Raw genomic sequence first — 20807 nt, 5'->3', positions numbered from 1 at the left:
CGGAGAATGACTCGACAAAAACATTTCCCAAATTTTAAACGTCAAGTTATTGTATAAAAAAGGAGAATTTCAGAGAACATCAAAGATCAGCTGAGAAATGTGTCGTAACTTACAGTAAAAGAGGGCTGGGTTGATACAATCGATTAATTGATCTCAATAGATTAATTTTCTGATCTTCGGTCTTTCCTTTTCCAGGTGACCTAACGCAAAACAGCAGTAAAGCCAAAGTCTGTTAGCTCGATGCTAACGTATAATAGAATTTCCCATAGGACAGCTAATGCTAATGCTCGGGTGACCTAAACATCCGTTGCTGACTAAGTGAATAGCTTTATACACTCACAGACATGGAAACTTTTTTAACAAAGTAACCATTTGTGGTCTAAAGCATCGCTTTTTTGCTAAATCTTCAGGAATAAATTGTAATGCTATGGCGCCAGCGCCACCTAGTGGCTCAACTGAAACGCCCTCCATGAGAGGCAGAACATGATGATCTGCACATTTTTGTTGTAGCTTCTCCTTTTGAGAAATCATGTAACACTGTGCGGTTTTAATCTCATCGGTTTATTCCTTCACTAATAGATTTTACAGTATGTGACCTGTATCAGATTAATATGAATATCTTCAAAACACATGTAGGTTATTATTGTAATTCTTTACAAATATGTCTAAACGTGTAAACCATGTAAATTCAAAATCGAACCGAGTGGTTCGAAACAATAGAAAATAAAAATTTAGGAGTCAAATCGATCCAGGCTTTGCTGAATCGTATCAAATCAGATTATTGGCGATAATCTATTCAGCCCTACTGTAAAATACTTTATGAAGTAAAACAATAACCCGCAGAGAGCAGCCTGAATCGTTATCACAGCATAAACACACGTTACCAACATTATTATTAATGGCTTTTAGTCTGAATGGATTCTTCCAAAATTAGTGCCGCCCGTGTCTGACAACGCGGAGAACCTCTGATGACAAAAGTCGGTGCATTTAAAGCGGGACAAAGAGAAGAGGAGAAGACGCAGCCCCGCGGTAATCAGTCACCGCTTTTCCGCGGCTCTGCCTCGTAGCTTTGCAGCTGTTCGGCTCCAGACAAAAGGCCCGACTGGACAGAACGCAGCGGGGTGCAGCTCGCTTCTGTGAGAAAACAGGTTGGGACTGCAGCCTCTCTTCTGCTGCTAAAAGGGTTTCAAAATGGCTGGAGGGAAAACATTTGCTGTTTCTATCAACTGTCAGCCAAGACACGGAACAATAAGCACTTAAATTCCAACAGGAACTGTTGTTTTTTTTTTTTTTTTTTCTTCTGTGCTTAAATAACATTACCGCCTGTGATCATGGAGCAGAAGTTGCACCTATGGTCACGTCCGTGTAGTGCCACGACCTTCCTTTGCAGAAGTCATAGTGCGAGTTCCTCCCGGTGACTGACTGTTATTATGCAGCTCCACGAGCAGATGCAGCAAAAGGGAGGGCAGACATCTGCTACATGAAAGCCATGATTAATAGGTTAATTAGGAATCCTTAAATTTACTCTGCAAATCAGAACTGGATCCGCATGTGGCGGCGCTGATGGGACTGGCCGTCCAGTGCCTTGGCGTCGTTGGCCGACACCAATCGGCACCCTGTCCTCTTTGATCTTTGGCACATGTAGGTCCAAAGAGGTGGAGCAGCTCTCCACATCATCCTGCTAACCCAACACTGTGAGGCTACAGGGTTAGCTAAAACCTGACGTAGCACTTGCACGCTTGGACTCTGAATTTCAATGACCTGTCAGAGGTTTTGACAAAAGCAACACTGGTATATATATATATATTTTACAATCTGAAGGAAAACAGCTTAATACTCCAGAGTGCCGTGCTCGTCTCTGAATATTTAGTGTCTGTTGTTGACATTTTGATGAGTGAAGTCTCCCGAGTCGCTCAGCTGAAGATTTACAATATTAGACTGATATTTTCCAGAGCCGGGCTCTTGTGATGGATGGCTATTTTGTCTCTCACCAGATCATTCATCCTCCCAAACACATTTTTATCATGGGACATGAGTATTGCTCTAAAATGTGGCTCCAGGACTTTGATGTATTCGTACTTCCCCGTCTGGTCCCTTGCGGCTGAAGTAATTGCAGCTCGAGCCTGCTCAGAATCCGTGATGTTCTGACTGCATAAGATCATCATTTGGTCTTTGGTGTTGTGTTAAGAATCTGGTGAGTCGCGAGGTGGTTCCTTTTAAGTCTGACAGTGTGTATGTTTAAGACTTCTTTAACTTCAGAAAACCGTTCTGTGTTCAAGATTCTGCCAGAAAGGGACAGAGATGTAAAGAGACGATGTTCCTCATCACAAAGTTTGACAGTGTCTCATTAAAAAAAAAAATAGTCAGAGAAATACGGCTTAACCTTTTAACCCCTTCATGCCTGAACTTAATGTCCAATTATATATAAAAAATAAAAAAAAAATTCTGCTCAAGGTGCTGTTAAATTAAGTCAAGGCATGTTGGGAATTATGACATATGACGTAAAGGGGTTATTTTTGGAGACATAGATTTAAACACTCTTTAAACTACTGTATCTAAAACCATTTATGCAATTAACGGAATTGCAAAGAATTCTGGAGCTGACAAAAGCAGCTTTGCGCCAATATGCAACACTTTATTGTAATATAGGCGTTTCTCTCTGCATCACAATCAGATGGTTTACGTCATTGTGTAAACACTTTACTACTGCACAGTTCACATTTACTGCTACAACTAACACTTTACTACGGTAAAGTGTTGCATATTGGCTTTTTTCAGCTTCAGCATCCGTACGATTTGTATGTTAAAACATAAACAGTTGAAGACTAACGATAGTTCAAAAAAACGTCAGCTATGTTCACGCTGCCGTCGGTAAAGCAAGTTAAAGCATCCACTTTCAATGAAAAGTCTATGTAAACGCGTGAAAGCCGCATTTCGGGCTCCTGTGTTAAAAACTCTCGCGCTCACGGTCGCTACGCAAGTTTCTGTGTCCATTTTCGGGCTTTATGTACAAAGCATGGGCCCAACAAACACACGTTTAAAGTTAAACCAGACTGGACTTTGACCAATCTCAGAATTGGATTTGGTATTGACGAATGAATGACGTCCTTTTCAATGAATGGAAGTAACAGCCGTTTGATAATTGACCATGGAGGAGAAATGAATAATTGCAGTTTGTTCCCAGCTGGAATTATAGGACACCAATTACTTCATATATCGGAATGGAGCTGTGAAAGTAAAAGCCTGGAACAAATTCATGAGATTTGCATCGCTTCGACATTTCACACCAAGCCTCTTCCAACTGTAAGTGGTGGACATGCACTAGTAAATAGAAGAAAAAGAAGCCCCTCCCTGCTTGTCTAGTGTGAACAACATATCCCAACATGTGTCACAAGCCCAGTGTGTGTGTAGCATTAAAGGGTTATTGAAATAGAAGCTTCAGCTTTAAAACTTTATAAACAAAAAGGTTTTAAGAAAAGAAAATCTATATTCAGTTATAAAACAAAATGTGCACACATGACCAAATCTGCTCAACCACAAATAGTTGGCTTTCTGTTCTTCGGTGTGTGGAACTGACAGTGGGATAGTTCTGTGGACTCTTTTTGAATTTACACCTTTATCCGGTTTGGTTGACCGTAGAATTTCAACCAAACCAACTGGTAATGCATAAGTTCTAAAAGTTCCTCGCTTGGGGGAGTTTTTCCAAAAGTGAACACCATCAAGGAATTTAAAAAAAAAAAAAAAAAAAAGCAAGAAGATGAAAAAAAAATGGTCTGACAATTATATCTTCATTACCACCCTCAATTCCACCAAACGCCATGGTTCTAATTGGGACAGTTTTCAACCTTTTAGTGATTTACACTTCCTCAACTTTTGAGTGATATTAGTTTTGTCTCTCTTTGCTGAGCTTAAATTCTTATCAGAGTTCACAGACTCTGTACCACACATCAACCAGATCACAGGTGGGATTTCACACCTGAACCGAACATCCCAAAGTGAAAGTACACTTTTTTTTATTTTAAAAAGAGCAAGTTTTTCCAGTTGAGTAAAAATTAAAACACACATTTCATTTGTTTTTTGTATGGCTAGCCTAGTGTGAGACGAATATAGATATTGGTCAACATTTCTAATATATTTCTAGTATGATTGATCGGATCTGTGAAGAAAACTACAACAATAAACAGCATTTGCCATAATTCGTATTAACACGTTCAACAGAGGGTTTTCAAGTTGAAGTGACTGTACACTATTTAACATTTACAATAAAGTAACTCCTTGGTTGTTGTCATATGGCATTATCACGTTATTTAAGTCATCAAACATATTTTAATTGCATTGTTACACACTAAATTTGCATCATCTGGGGATCACAACAATAAAGGTTTTTGCCATAACAATGAAATAAACATTCTACACCAAAAAAATGCAGACTGTTATTTTTAAAAGTGGTCTTTAATTTGTTTAAATCTCAGTTTATGCGCATTTTCTAACTAAGAGTTCAGTCAGCGACTAACAGGAGACGTACTTGTTGCGTAGCCAGTGGTGGTTGTGGCCGGTGATGTCAGAGAGGCGGAGCCTGATGATGCCATCCAAAACGTTGCCCATGCCTGCTTCAGCTGCTCTGCACAGCCAGCGGGGCCCCTGAGACCCTCATGACCCCTGGCGACCTGCGATGGGGAGAGGCGGTGTGTTAGCGCTTGCTGTGCTGGGAGAGGGGACAGGTCAGAGGTCGGATGTGGCGCGTCGCCGAGTTCACGTGGACTGACAGGATGTCAGCGAGTCCAAAGTTTTTTTGACTTGGAGGTAGAGGGCGAGGATTCTGTGCGGAGAGTGTTTATTTCTGGGTCTGTGCGTGCCTTCACACCATAAATAATGGATGAGCCCTGAGACTGGGAGTGAGGCTGAGGCAGCAGGAGAAGGCGCCCCTGCCAGCCTGGTAAAAACCCAAGCATTAGGAATTCGCAGAGCGGCGAGGAAAGACTGCATTTTTCCGCTCAGAAACACTCCGCCACTTGGCGGCACACACATACCGTCGCCAGACATCCTCTGGCAAATTTCTAATAATCTAAACAACACACTAAATCCAGCATTTAGTGGTTAGAAAACTGCCCAAAAATGGGAGCAACTGTGAGTGAATTACCTAATATCTATCCTTCTGCTTTAATGTAAAAATAAACCTAGAAGGATTTAAACAATGACAAAAATGTAAATGAAGGAAAACATTGTGTGACTGGCGGCTTCATCTGAAATGTAATCAGCTGATGATGATGTAACAGACTGATAGGTGACTCAAAAGTGATTCAACGACCGATCTGCTCATCACATCACTTGTGTTTTTCAACAGGCAATTTCTATCAAGCCATTTTGCACGGATTCTTTTTTTTTTTCTAGCTCCTGTAATCTCCATCTTGATGTTTACCCAAAGAGCTTGGGGTTCTGCTCCTATAAAATACAGAAATATATTTCTTTTCAGCTTTAACCCATCGACTTTCACGATGGGAGGCTGGATGTCGTGTAAGGATGCACATCAGTGTTTTCATGTCTTCTCCATGTCTCTTAGATGGTACATGTAAGGAATCATCATGCTCCTTCTCCTATCTGACAGCAGGAATAAAATCCCAACCACAGGAGCTCCTGGCCAACATCTGAGAAGGCATTATGTGGAAGTTCACTGGAGGTGGAAGTGGCGCCCGCGGAGTCCGACCGCCGCTCTGATGAGGGAATGACAGAGCAGACGGTCTGCAGTGACTGTCCCCCAAACGCATCTCCTCACAAGCTCCAGCCCTGCAGGAGACGCACACGATCTAGTGCAGAGGGGAACTTATGATGGGGAGTGGTTCGTTGGAGGTGAAATGATCGCAGAGAGCGCCGTTGCATCCCTTATCTGTTCTGCTCATCAACGCTCAAAATGCATACATCCTTAATAAAGCAAAACGCTTCATGACACTTCATGACAGAATTCTCCACACATACATTCTTGACAGAAATGACCACTCAAATAAAAACCCACTAAAGCACCATCGACTGGACTCAAGCCATTAAACGGTTCTCCAGTTCAAACCAATGACAAACTACTCAATCACCGCGAAGCATGAAAGCGCCGGGGCGATGGCGGCGCGAGCGCACACCTGTCTTGCTCCCAGAGCCTGACCTTTCCCCTCCCACACCTTCGCTGTGCTCAGCTGGCCGTGGATCGGGGCTCTTGTCCGGGTTATAACCAGCTCAAATGGAGGTGAGGGACCCTCAGTCGCTTCGATCTGCCACTCTAGCCGCCGCTCGATTCTCGGCCGAGCGTGAAGTGTCAGGGCGGGGAGCGGGAAAAGAACAAGCTGTCACCTTTGCTCGTTTCCTGCGATCGCGTTGGGGGGGGGGACAGCCGCCATGGATGGAAGAGCAGCACCTTTCTGCGTGGAGTCAATGAACAAATAAAAGAACCATGCTGAAGCGCTTCTCAGAGGGTCAGGAAAAAGAAAAAACAGAAAACTTGCGCTGAGCGATGGAAGATCCTCCACTTAGAGGATCTAAATCTGGGACACATTTTCAAAGGAAACAACATGTTCTGTCACATGCACCTTTTGTGATTTCATTATAAAGCATTAGGAAACAAGCAGCCACATGTTTCTCAGCGTTAGCATCAATTTCAGACTCCCAAACAAAGCCACAGACACATTTGGAGGACGCTGGCTCCTGCAGACTGCATGACACGTGCCCTGATGGAAAAAACCAGTCGTCTATTCCAGTAAATGAAGTCACTAAGCTCCTTCACTGCGATGGTGCCCCTTTCAAAATTGATTTCAGGGGTTTTGCTTAACTAGGCAACTAATGTCCCCGTTTTTTAGAACCGTTTCTGCCATCGCAAAGCGAATAAGAGCCCCTGACTGGGGTGGGATCTAATTAGAGCAGAAGAACGATTAGGGTCTAGCTGATAAAATTACAGCGCTTTCATCCTCCGCTTGCCTCAATTTCAGAGCAACCGAGGTGGCGTCAGTATAAAGAAGTGCATGTAACAGCTCCGACTGATTTAGCAGAGAAAACAGGCATAAATGAGCCCCTAATTGCGCTGCTCGCTCTGCCTTGCGGGTTGCAGACGGCGGTGCAGCGCAGCAGAGGTACAGCCAGCCTTAATAAATTAAATCCACAGCAGATCATGTAGGTAATCCATTATCTATCCCACAAGAGAGCTTCAAGGGAATATCAATCTAGGCAATTAGAGCGGAAAATAATAAACACAGAAAGCAGAATAAACGCAAGGCGTTCTGATTGTCTAGAAACTACAGAGAAGAACACGTTTAAGTCCATTTGGAAGAATCACCTGCAGAACAAACGGGGGAGAACGTGGGGGAGAACAACAGACACAGAAGCCGCTTATTGGACGATCTTAGTTAATTACCCCGAGAAACTCGCCAGGAGATTTCAGAAGCCATTAACGCAGCCCGACGAGATTTGAGGTTTTCTTACTTTAAGGCAGCAAAGGTGACGGATAAAACGCACAAATAGGAAAACAAAAACAGAATTATTTATCATCCGTTATCAGCTTTTGAAAACAACAGCTATTAACAGCAACCAAAAATAGATTAAAGTTTCTGAACCAAACAAAAAAAAAACGAAAGGAAGAAACGATAAAAGGAACGGAAGATGGACGTCTGCTCACAGGACATACCTGTGCGCCTGGCGGCTCTGCCCCCCATCCCTTCTGCTGAGCCACTGTTTAGCGTCCATCGTACAGGAGGCACAATCTGCTGGAGAGCAGGCTGGAGTTCCAGCTCGCTCCTCGGCAGCTGCCTGCTGCCTCCTGTACTCGTGCTCGACTGAGTGCGAGTGGAAGTCGGCGAGAGGGGGAGTGTAAAGGGAGAGTGGGTGTCACAAAGAGAGATAGAGAGGGGTGGAGAGAGAGAGACGGCAGCGAACACGAGTCTACCTGCCACAGCCCATCAAGCCAGCCAAGCCTTGGAGACAGCGCCAAATCAACAGCTGCCCCCCGCGTGATGTCAGAGCCTCAACAGCCAGTCGCTGCAGTCCAGGCCGGCTGGCACTACAGAGCGCCGACTGAACCAAAGTCACTGGCTAAATGGGGCTCTTCATTAGCTACTCTGCTTTAGGATGGAGGTGGGGGCAGCCCGGTGATGGATTGAGGAAGAGGAGAAACGGGCGGGTGAAAGTGGCAAGGAAGAAACGGGCAGTGAGGAGGTGAAAAGAAAGCAGGAGGAGCGCAGCGACGTGTCTGTGGCCAGATAGGTACTCAGAGAGCAGGTGGAGAGTCGATGGGGATGCGGTGGCTGCTGTGCGGCTGAGCTGGTAACTGGGCCACCTTCCCGATGAAGCTGGCACCCCGCTTCCCACACAAACGGAAAGCGGCTCCTACGCCTCAGATTTCACCTTTCAGGCCAACAAAAAAGATGAAATACTGCAATCGTGTGTATTGTTTTGATCCACTCTCTGCATGAGTGTGTGACCAGCCAACACTTTTCCCACCTTGACCACATTTGCATTGCACCACTTGGTGGATTTAACAGGAAATCAATGCAGAAAGCCTCATCAATTTCTAATCTGAACTCCAAACTTCATTAAAAGGCAGAGGGTTGTGTAACTGTACCGACGCATCACCGCGGAAACAACCGACTTTCAAAATTTGCGACCGACGCACCGGCCGCAAACCGCTCCCGCGCCCAGCCCAAGTCTAGCCTGCCATAATGTGATTGTTTTCCTTTATTCAGCCATTCAGACTTTCGCAGCAAACACAGTGGGTGGAAAAGTTCCTGCTGTCACTTAGCAACCGATGCCAGGCTGCGACAAACCACCAGATCCAATCCTGCCTCATAATTGTTCCATTCGTTATGCCAGGTCTCTGTAGAAATTATTTTTGTGCTTTTCTTAATCTCATGAAAAGGTCACCGATTGAACAAACAATTTGTGGACAGGCGGATGAATTATTTAATGGCCAAATATTACAGGAACGAGAGACCCCCCCCCACACACACACCCCCACCGCCCGCCCGGACGCCGATGAATAATTTAGTCCACTGGGCCACATCTTTGGTGAAAGCTATTACACCACAACCTCAGTGTGTGATAATGTCATCAGCTGTAAGTACGACCTAACCTGCATAATGAACGGTCAAAAGAGCACAAGTTGCAACGAGCTGAAACGCTGCCGGGGTGAAAACGTATGGAGAGAAATTAGACTCAGTTAGATTTGTGCGTGCGTAATTCTTGATTTGTGCGTAAATTAGGATTTGTGTATGTATATTCTTGCTTTGTGCGTGCGTAAATTAGGACTTGTGCATAAATTTGGATTTGTGCGTGATTTGTTACTCACATAATACGTTTTGTGTATAAGTTAAAAAAAATATAAAATGAAAAAAATACAAAATGCAATTTACGTATGCACAAATTAATATTACAACAGCTTGAAACTACTTACACACACACACATCTTTAAAAAACACGCATGAATCCCTTGTTACACACACACGAAGCCAAAGTTACGCACGGATCTACCGTGAGACTGTTTTCACGTCTCACAAATTCGTCTGTGAGTGTTGCGTTTAAATACCAGTGGAATGCTCGGTCATTTGACTTTTCCTATTGGCCTTCCCTTCTAAACGTATCCAGACAATGACTCAATCAATACATGAAGACAGTAGATGTTAGTGTTGAACATAGAGGCTACTTACTTCGGGGCGCTGACCACCGAGATGGGCCGCCATTCTTCCCGTGACTCTCTCAGTCTGACTGCCTTTGATTTTTCCGGAAGAAAAAAAACAGTGCCCCCTACTGGTCGTTCATGTTACGCATTTTGTATCAATTCGGTGTCTCGGAGAATAATATACTTTTAATATATATATTAGCGTTTAAAAGTGAACGTCATATTCTCAGATAATAATTTTTATTTTCCTTTAAAGTTTTTTTAAGCCCTGCTACACCCACTGAAGGAAATACGTTTAGAAGGGAAGGCTGATAGGAAAATTCTAATGACCGAGCATTCCACTGGTATTTAAACGCAGCACTTACGGACGAATTTGTGAGACGTGAAAACAGTCTCACGGTAGATCCGTGCGTAACTTTGGCTTCGTGTGTGCGTAACAAGGGATTCATGCGTGTTTTTCAAAGATGTGTGTGTGTAAGTAGTTTCAAGCTGTTGTAATCTTAATTTGTGCATACGCAAATTGAATTTTGTATTTTTTTCATTTTATATTTTTTTAACTTTTACACAAAACGTATTATGTGAGTAAAAAATCACGCACAAATCCAAATTTATGCACAAATCCTAATTTACGCACGCACAAAGCAAGAATATGCATACACAAATCCTAATTTACGCACAAATCAAGAATTACGCACGCACAAATCCGACTGAGTCTAATTTCTCTCCATAAAAACGTGGGGGCAAGCAAATTATTAGGACCTATTTTGAGCCTTGAAAGGCTTCAAAAATAAAGTATAAAGCGCACAGCATGTTGCTCTTCAATAGCACTGCAGACATTAACCCATTAGACCCCCGATAAAGCATATGGACAATGCAGCGTGTATGCACAGAGGCCACTTAAGGCCTAAATGGGTTAACGCATAATCACCAGCTAGAGGGAGCAAAACCGAGATCCACTCTTCACCTGCCAGGCTCCACTAGCCTCGTAATGAAAATTATACAGTCATGATGCCCGGCCTCATTGGTGGCTCGTCGCAGGCTCTCCCCGCCATAAGTGTCAATTTCTGTAAAGTCAATGAGGCGATCCTTGTCTGAGCCAGTGCATCAGTGATAGTGGTTATGGCTCCCTTATTATACTGTTTGAGTTATTGGGTTGTTGATTTATGGCGTTTGACAAGGACAAATTTAGGCCAAGGCAGATTTTAGAGCCCACTTTAAAGACTGAGTTTGTTACTGACTTGGACGCAAACAAACAAAAAGATCTGATATTATTCATAAATATAATGATTAGATATTTGTTCAGGGAAAGAGCAGGTACCACTGCTTTATTAATGACTGCACTTTAAATTCCTGCATTAACTCTTATATCCTGCTTGCTCCAGCCTCTGCTGTGGTCCCTTAAAACTGCGCAACGAAACAAGCCATTTATTCCCACAGCCATGGCCGGCCCTCCCTATACGCGAATTACGCAGCCGCGTAGGGCCCCCGTCATCACCAGGGCCCCGAAGTGGCGAAAAAAATGAAATAAAGAAAGACCCAAATCTGGCAACCCATTTCATAGAATTTCCGTACCAACGTGCGCCCTGAATCTTGTGCAAAAGAAACTTGCCTGCACTTTTGTGATCCCCCCTTCAACACACCTGAACCAATCTGGCAACCCAAATAAGGGCGTCACGCCCCTCTTAGCAACGATTGGTCAACATCATTCCATCTGAACCATACACAGCGTGCATTGACGAGCGCATTTTGTTTCAATAAAGTTGCGAAAAAGAAAAAAAAACGAGCACATTTTATCACACTGATCAAAACGACAAGAGAACTTCATGCCAGAGAGACTTTATCCATCAGGAGCTGAAAAAAGATTAAGAACTTCAACATCAATCTTAAGGTAAGTTTGGAGGATGTTGGAGCCATATTATCCTGCCTTTCTGTGCAGATGCGCAATTTACGTAAATACTAATCGATCCGAGGTGAAGATTGCACATAAACGACCCCGTTTGTCGTCATTTCCAATGGAAAACTGGAAAATAATTCTGATATCCAAGTTTCCAAGATCATGAGGTCGGACATGACCTTCCAAAACGGCTAATAGCAAAGAAAAGTAAATAATGATGATGGTATGGTGGCTGAAAAATGTTTTAACTCATGTCATAATCGTATTGTTTAATTGTTTTGCTAACACATATAGTGCGTTCTGCATTTTCCGGTTTATGTCATTAAAAAACTGCTGTTTATTATAGCAGGTCAGGTAGTCTGACTTTTTCAACATTGAATGTGTCTTAAAATCTTGCATTGGCATAAAATATGGAGAACCAAAACTGCCAAATACAAATAGGAAATAAATGTTCTCATTTATAAATGATAAACAAAATAAATGTACTTATTTTAAAATCATGAACGTAAAATAATAGATAAAGACGTGTATAAATGCTTGTATTTCCATTTATACTCAAATTAGTGTTCACATTTATTATTTATAAATAGGTACATTAATTTCTCATTTGTATTTTGCAGTTTTGATTCTACATAATGATGATGTTTTGCACAGTTCCGTCTCAGCCGACAGTTTCTTCTGCTCTCATAACGTATTGGAGGAGGTGCAGCGTCCACATCCCAAGATGTTCTTGTCATCACTAAGGATGGACTCTCAGGTAATTTTATAGCATGTAAAGTAGCTTGAAAAACAGTGTCTGCATAACCCCTTATATTTATAAACAGCAGCTGAAGAGAATGGAGTCCCAAGTTCTTCATAATTAAATTAATAAATATCACCTCATGCAAATAATCAAACAATAAATCTCTCATAAATGTATAAAAAGATCATGAAATTGTGAAAAACTGGCTTTTTATTGGCTTTATCAGTGATTATTCTATAATAATATTTCTTGTTTTTTAGCTGCAGAAGAAACTTCTGTCACCACATCTACTGTTGAAAGGGAAACATTTGACTGTTTTACTTTTCACTGTTTTCTTTTGTTGAAGTTCTGTATCTTATGTTCCAGAGGCTCCAAGAGAGACTATGGAAGAGGAGCAGACTGGATCCAAAATTCCACCAACCTCCAGTCCAGTTGGTCCAGCTGAATCACCAACCACACTCTCTGATCCAGTAAGAATGGATTTGGTGCAGAGAGGTCCTTTTCAGACTGAGAAAGACTATGACTTTCCAAAATCCCCCTCATTGAGCTGTTGTGTTCTTTATGTTGGATTTTTTTATCGTTATTTGATTTTCTGTTAAGTTGCTGTTTTAAATAAGTTGGAGTTTTGTGAATGTCATTTGTTGAGTGCCTAATGTTACATTAAAAAATATATATCTATATGCCTTTGTCATTCATATTTATTTCTTTGCATTTAAAATTTGTTGTGCACCACTAAATGTGCATCCAACATGCAGGCAATATACTGTATTCAATTCTTCGGCAGCAACAATAATTCACAAATGTATTAATGGAGATATTTCATTTATATTACAACAACAGTTGCGCTTTGTTGGTGCTGCAGATCAGTTAGAGGGCCCACAAATAAAATTTCGCTTAGGGCCCCCAGAAGACCAGGGCCGGCCCTGCCCACAGCAGCTTGATTTTTTTAAATTTATTTTTTTATTTCATGTTCTCAGGATACTTGGGGCTTAAATAACCCCAACATTAAAAAAATCGTATACACAAACGTTTACTGAAGTGCTAAAAATGTGCTTTTAAGGCATGTTTTGTTCGCTATTCCATTGCGCCAATCTCCCTTTACAAACGTAGTAGTTTCACTTTGTCTTCGTTTCTTCGACTCTACAAACCCAAATTACAAATTATAACACATCGACACTCTAGTATATCAATTTATCTTAGATTCGGCTTATGAAAAATATGATTTGAACTGCAATTAAACACTAAAAAACGACACTTATTAGGCCGGTGGAGTTGCATACATTAGCATACTTTCCGCTGCAGCTCAAGACAGTCGAAGCAGGCCTAAATGTTAATTAATTAAGTCCTATTTATATGAAAAGGTTGTTTTTTTTTTCATCAAAACGCCGAATTAAGCTACGACTTTCAGAGTTTAAATGCGCTTTAGATGGAGGTTTGTATTTGAAAAGGCAACTTAATAAGTCGGAGAGCGAGGTTAGTCGGTCGGTGCTAAGCTAACGACTCTTACCTGGCTAACGACCTAAAGCGGCCGGCAAAGGGTGCCGTGACAGCCGCAAAGTCAGGTTTGTCTGCCGACCCAGTGGCTAAAACTGACCGGGTTTTTTTTTTTTCGTGACGGTTGTGCGGGGGTTTTCTGACGTGGGCTTACCGCTTTGTTATAGGTGAACAGCCGTTGATCTGGCGGAGGGTGAAGGAAGCAGCCGCTGTTTGCGGCGGAGTGAAGGAGAGACACAGCGGGGCTGCTCGTGCGTCAGCGCCTCACGCTCGGCACGCGGGCTGTTAAAAATATGTCACGTCTGGACGTAGATTTTTTTTTTGGCGGCTTCTGACGGTGTCGTCATTTGTTTCGCATCGTCCCAGAGCGAAATGAAAGTTATTTCGTTGGTACTTTAAGACATGTTAGTGCAAATGTAGCTAGAATTATAAAGGCTGAGGGAAAGCGACGGAAACTTGAAGTCCCAGGCAGCTTTTTGATGTTTCAGCGGGTAGGAACCTGTTCGTTTTTTACAAACATACCCTCTTCGTGTTAAAACATGGCCGTCATCATAACATTGGCCCTTTAGACTAAAACATTTTTAACAAATCAACCTTTTTGTTATAACTTTACTCATTTTAAGAGCATTTTAAGTTCAAGCATGTGTCTTCTTTAACATTGAACACCACATTTATGAACTTTAACCTCATAGTTTCCTCCTCTTAACTTCTAACTACTTACTAAGCCCTATGTATTTTTGTTTTTGCACTTATTTTCATTGTAGTTGTTAAAATGTAACAGTTTTTCTCCTAATTTTGGTCTCTGCTGCTTTCCGTCAGCCATACAACTTCTTTTGGATGACGTCACAACTTGTTCTGCGTTTAAATTTTTGCGGCATAATCTGATTTCTTTTCTCCAGTATCTCAATAATCTCAATCTTTTTTTTTTTTTTTTTTTTACATATCAATACATACATATTTAAGATTGTCTTTGGCCATGCTAGCAGATATTTAAACTAAGAAAAACTGGCTGGTTTTGCAAAGTATTGCCTAGAAGGTAGGTTTTAACACAGAAAACCTGGACTTTTAAATATTTTTTTAAATTGTATTTTTATGTCTTTGTTTTCAATCGTTTATTTGGCTTCATAATGGACACTAAGAACACTTATTTTTTAAATCTGATTTAAGTAATCATATTTAGAGAGCTTTTTACTTTACATTCAACTATTTTTAATCTACAGCAAGATTCCAAACTTTCTAAAAATGACTTTGTGCTTCTCATATAATCACTGGACATAGACAAATAACCCTGGCCTCAAACTAATTACACTGATTGATGACAGGATTGAGAAAAGATGGCCCTAATTTAAGTTCTCGCTTGATTTTGTGAGATTATACTTTAAGGATGTATTTTGTTTTCTTTCTTTAATCTTTCCCTCTTTTCTGTTTTACATTTTATTGTCATATACAGCTGTAGTTTTTACACCTTTTCAACTTTCATCTGCATATCTGTATAATTAAAGTATTTTTATGGAATAAGTTGATTCCGATTTATATTTTAGTTTATTGTTGGTGTGCACATATGTGCAAAAATATTTTTAAATATGTAAAATTCAGTAGTACAGTATTTCCACAGGTTGAAGATGATAAAGAAAATATTTAGATTTTTGTTTTGTTTGTGGTTCTGGAATTTTGACTCATTGCAGTAAAACTATCAACCCTACAAGGAAAAAGTAAAAATGCTTTTAATTTTTCTGATAGATCTGTGGTGTGCTTTTTATGAAGGATGGTGTCTTCAGTATGGATAACAGCTGATAGCAGTGTTTACATCCGACATTTCTCTGATGGAAGTTCAGACGCTCCAAGGCCGCTTCGGAGTCGCACGCCTGGTTCCACATTGAGTCTGACTTTTAGTTAATATTGCATGAGACATATTAATACCCTTAAAGACCCACTCTGATTAAAAAAACAATTGTGTTCTTGGTGTTTTTAACATGTTCTTGTGACATTTCTCTGACGATGAAGGACATATTTAATGAATATTAAGCTTTACATATTATTTCTGAGTATTTTTTAATTAAAATTGCTGTGAATCAGGAACAGACAATAAAACGATGTTTGAAAAAGCTTGTAGTTCTTATGTACAAACTTCAATTCACTCCCTTCTGATGCATCCATTGCAAATGTTTGTGACATTAGGTTGGGGGTGTGAGGGGCTGTTAGCGAGTGGGTAAGTGCGTAAACAGAGAGCTCATAGTTATGGTTGACGGGGAGAGGGAATGGGGCTGCTTCTTGGTGCCAACAGTCCACAACTCAGAGGGGAATTTTTAATATACTCCTGCTGCTCTGCAGTAACTATGTCCTAAAAAATGACACAGATTTTTGGCTAAAAACGGCATAATCATAAATAAAAACCATTTTGAAAATAGATGAAAGGATGATCGGAGTGGGACTTTAAGAAGCTGGAAAAACGGTCACTTGCTAATAAAAATGTTATTTTTAGTGCAGCAACATCAGTAAAACATGGAGGATGTTTATGTTTGAGTGCATATGAATACAGTTTGATACATTTAACAGGACATCTTTCAATAATACTTCTGAGGGCCAGCCCTCTTGCTGTTTTACATCTTTTCTTGTATGTGTTGGGTGTTTATGAGGTTTTATTTATTTTTATTATTTTTACTATCTTTGCTATTTTGTTGTGTTTGTAGCAGGAAAAGTGCATACAAAATAAAGTTGAACTAAATTAAAATTTTAAATGCTAGAATTTGGGTTTAAGGTGGACATTTTTCTTCCCCGTCTTAGAAATAAATGTCCCCCCCCCCCCTGTTTTATTGTTAATTCTGTCTGTACCCAATTATGAGGATTACTTTGGGAACATTTATTAATGAAGTTTACCTTATTTTTCATTTTAAAAGTCCGATCCGCCCGAGGACCACTCACCGGTCGAGATGGCGGATGATGGCGGATCGAGCTCCTGCCGGGCTGGAAGATGGTCACAGCAACTGTCAGGACTTCCTAACAAGCTCCTGCAGCGTCTGATGCCCTTCCAAAGAGAGGGTGTGGAGTTCGCCTTGTCTCTGAACGGACGGTGAGCATCTCTGCAGCTCAGACACTCTTTGGAACGGGGTTTAGTTTGAAAACTGTTTGTTTTGTCCGTGAAGAGACTTTGTCAGGCTGCCAAACATAAAAAAGTATGTTTTGATGGCTATTTTTACACACCTTGTTACGAATATGTATTTTTTTTTTACATTTAAGAGCAGTTAAGGCGTCTTTCACAAACCCAATCATCTGCTCCCTAAGATTTTCAATCTTTTCAGATGTGTGCTTTAGCTGTTTCACTTAAAACACGATTTAGTCTTTTTAGAGCAAATCTGCAGTAAAGTACATTTAACACAGCACACAACAACACAATTTAAAGATTCTCAGTTCCTCTTTAGCTTAGCAGACATATGAACCGATAACCCCCAGCTGTATTTCACATTTGGATGGTATGAATTTAAATGACAATGACTTGTACCTCTTTGACACTTCTCTTCCCGCTTGAGCTAAATGTGAGCACAGGAAGAGCTTCATATTTGTTTGCAGTGTGGATATTTGTGCGTTTGGAATGAATTCTGTAGCCTGGTAACAGTCATGTATGCCGTACATATGTGTGGGAGGGAAGAAACGTGAGCAAAACATGCAAACCAAGACCGAGCAGCTCTGGCATGCATGCCGATGGAGGTCCAGACCTTAACCCTTTCTGAGACGTTCCATATTTTTACATGAAATCCGTATCAAATCAGGCTTTATTCATACAGCACTTGTCAAACAGCTCAAATGGTTAGCCATAGCAGGAAAAACTTGCCACAATGGCCATTTAAAGAAATGTAAAATAGGAAAACAGATAATTATTATGGGTTTTAAAAAATAAAAGCAAAAACTGACTGTTTAACCAAAAATAAAAGCCATGAGATGTTAAAATGAGATGAGTGTGGCCGGTTTTCATGGTTACTCCCACATTATTTAAGCGTTTTCGACATTTCTTATCAACAAAGGACAGTGGGGGTGACCTTATGGCTTATTTCTTTCACAACCAAAGACGAAGAGTTGCTCTGGAAGTCCCCTCTTCTTCACTCCGGATCAGGTTAAGGAGTTAAAGCTAACTGTGAAACCACAACAACCCAACAGTAAAGTTCCAGTCCATAAAGGCTTTGGTTCAGATCCTGGGCAGCATGTACTTTCTGGTTTGCTTTCTTTAAGTGCTTTGGTCCAACGGTTTCACCTTTACGTAATATAATCCCACTCTGATCATATTTTCAAATCGTTCCCAGTGGTTTTTAAATTATGATTATCACGTTTTTAGCCAAAACCAAAGAACCTGTGTTGTTTTCTTGGACATAGTTTCTGCAGAGCATCAGGAGTTCATCCTCTGAGTTGTGGGAGGGACTGTTTAGGCTCTCTCCTGCTAGCCTACAGCCCCTCACAACCCCAACCTACACTCTAACAAGATAAAAGTTGAACCAACTTCATTGAATCACTTCCAATGGTAACACGTAATTGAATTGAGTTTATTCAACTTTATTTTTTATGTTGATCTAACTTAAATTATTATTATTTTTTTTCCAATTTTGTTTATACAACTTAAATTGACACATTTTTCTGAAGTTTCAACCAATGGGACTTGTAATTCCTATATTAAAGACATGACTGACCCAGCAATGTCTCGCATTACAAGATAGTCTTTAATATTGGGACATACAGTGTTTTACCGCACAAGGGGGTTGGTCATCATCCTCTACCACACTCTAACTCATGGTGCAGAAAGAAATAAACATAATGGTTTAAATTACTAGTTAAAACGGAGTAAAACAGCTAGACAACAAAACACATGGACGAAAACTCACACTTAAACCCCAATCTGCCCAGACAGGCAAAGAAAATTGTATCCCACAATTCCTTGCGCTGCCTTATGTTATGACGTCATGACACATTCACACCAAAGTTTCACCAACTTAATTGAAAAAAGTTGATTGGAAGTGAAATAACTATGTCAGACAGCTAGGTGTTATTCTTAAGTTGAATGAACACAAAAAATGATTTATTTTCATCAAACTAAATAATTCGGTTAGAACAATGTAAAAAATTTTATCTTTCCAACTACAGCCCAAATACTCTTTTTAGAGTGTAACATTAGCGGTACAAAAAAATGGCGACCAAAATTGAAGCTGTCCGGCTGTTATGCTCGGCGTCAGATGCCAGCCTGGACCAAGACATACGTGGATCTATTTCTCTACAAGTGGATGAGCAGTGAGCTTGTATTCCGAAGATTGTAGCTTGTAAGTAACTACTACAACCTGAATGAAGAAATACTCAGAAATGCATTTTTGAAGTCCTTTACATATGAGCTCCATCATCAGAAAAATGCCATAAGAACAGGTTCAAAACGCCAAAAACGGGATGTCCATCATAGTGGGATTTTAATGGCACATTTAAAATTACACAGTTCTCCACAATTCAAAAGCAAGGAAAGTTTTACTATCAGCCATAGAATATAACAGACAGCGATCCATGACCTCCAAACAGAAGAACCTTTAGCCCACATCTCTATACATTTCATGACTCGTGGCCATTTATTTTTTTTTGCTGCACTGCCAGAGTTTCCCTTCAGGCAACAATAAAGTCTTATTGAACCGCATTGACAAGGTTAGAAGGAGACTGGACTGGTTCTATTAAAACAATCGCCAGTTTGTCAGGAATTTCTTTTTGCTGCGTTCAGCAAAAAAACGGCAGAACCAGACCCGAACCGGGCTCCTGTCCTTCGCCACTCGACTTCTCCAGAAGGTCAACGCAGTGGGGAATGCCGGTCTGCAGGGAGCTGGAGCGCTGCAGAGGGACCGTATTGATCCAAGAGCGCTTTCCCTGTTCCACCGGGTCAGAAGTCAATTGGTTCTCGCTGCAGCGTGGGGAAAGCCACCTCGCTCCATTTGCTGCTGAGCTCAGCCCCGGGATGACTTCTGTCTGGAATAAGCAGAAATGTTAATAGCAGGTTTACTTCCTGGACCAGAAGTTTTTTATGTAATTTGGAGCTTTCGTCTGTTGCAGCTTTATCTTTAAAAGCAGTTCCTCAAAGAGGCTGTTAAACACCACTTAGGCTGCACATAGTGCATCAGGTCTTGATGCCCAAATCGGATTTTCTGACTATATCCGTTTTTTTTTTGACGACCCGCTTACATCATATTGTAAAAGTGACCTGTATCCGAATTTTGCATTTACGCTACACAATGCTGAAACTATCAAAGTAGACGTTCCGAGGACTACGTACAGTAGCAGTATTACCGCCTTCCGCGGACCTCCTTCGGACTTTTGTGTGACTGCGGTTGTCATGGAGGCAACGCTGCGACGAAAGGAGGCGTTGCCTTTGGCGCTCCTGGATGATGGAGGAGAAATGATGCGCGGGAGAGGAAAAAGAAGGGCTGCTTGGCCTGCTTATGTGCTCTCTCTGAGTTTTGAATGAGGAAGTGTTTGCAGACTTTGTGCTGTACTAACAGTTTGATCCAAGCAAAGAAATAAACGGCTTCAAGCCTGTTCCAGAGCAACGTATTCCGCTTGATTAGTTACCGTTTGCGTCCTGACAGGGACCGGACTGCAAGTAACAGCGGTTTCCGACTACTGTCTGAAGCCTGAGGCTGAAAGGTAACACGCTGATGGGGCTCCAGCTGTCCTCGAACAGCAAAATCAGCGCACAAAAGCCCCTATAATAAGTCATGTGATCTCAGTAGGTGGTGTCCTGAGTTGACGTCACTGACGTACGACTCGCATTTACTGGGGAATATCCGATTTGTCTGCTTACATGGCACAGGCAAATGCACGTATCCCATTCGTATCCGATTTATTACCACATATGAATGAGGCCTGAATCCGATCTGAGAAAATCAGAATCCATGCGCTTTTTTCCTGTTACACGTTCACCGGTCATATTCGATCTGTGCCACATGAGAGGAAAAAATCGGAATTGGGTCACTTGAACCATGCAGTGTAAATGGGGTCTTAGTCATCCATTCGATTTA

The 20807-nt window shown here is 41.2% G+C and overlaps 2 protein-coding genes and 1 long non-coding RNA gene across 44 annotated transcripts in view; 2 read left to right on the top strand and 1 right to left on the bottom strand.

The window, feature by feature from the left end:
• Positions 1-14072, bottom strand: part of r3hdm1 (R3H domain containing 1) — a 42839-nt gene extending 28767 nt beyond the window's left edge. For 19 of the 37 annotated variants that reach the window (XR_002875142.2, XR_013647942.1, XR_013647940.1 and 16 more), the window contains exons 1-2: positions 7661-7848; positions 4526-4667 (exon numbers count right to left, since the gene is read on the bottom strand). The gene's annotated coding sequence lies outside the window, so the exon portion shown is untranslated. Of the gene's footprint in view, positions 1-4525; positions 4668-7660; positions 8072-13789; positions 13835-13930 lie in introns of those variants that run through there. The other 18 variants (XM_023965437.2, XM_078932309.1, XM_078932388.1 and 15 more) reach the window with 4 other exon arrangements.
• On the top strand, positions 11420-12830 carry LOC144984367 (uncharacterized). Its single transcript, XR_013647994.1, has 3 exons — positions 11420-11534; positions 12195-12297; positions 12649-12830. It is a non-coding gene; the product is annotated as an uncharacterized LOC144984367 (long non-coding RNA).
• The window catches only part of zranb3 (zinc finger, RAN-binding domain containing 3), a 196660-nt gene continuing 189576 nt past the window's right edge, over positions 13724-20807 (top strand). For 3 of the 6 annotated variants that reach the window (XM_078932237.1, XM_020708651.3, XM_020708643.3), the window contains exons 1-2: positions 14089-14267; positions 16674-16846. In XM_078932237.1, the coding sequence (XP_078788363.1) occupies positions 14256-14267; positions 16674-16846 (185 nt within the window). In that variant the 5' untranslated portion in view covers positions 14089-14255. Of the gene's footprint in view, positions 13845-14088; positions 14268-14572; positions 14813-16673; positions 16847-20807 lie in introns of those variants that run through there. The other 3 variants (XM_078932270.1, XM_078932256.1, XM_020708646.3) reach the window with 2 other exon arrangements.

The sequence above is a fragment of the Oryzias latipes genome, chromosome 2, assembly GCF_053564925.1.
Source record: "Oryzias latipes strain Hd-rR chromosome 2, Olatipes_Hd-rR_3.1".
Lineage (NCBI taxonomy): Eukaryota > Metazoa > Chordata > Actinopteri > Beloniformes > Adrianichthyidae > Oryzias > Oryzias latipes.
The sequence above is the reverse complement of the archived record's forward strand: the minus strand, read 5'-3'. Positions and strand labels throughout refer to the sequence as shown.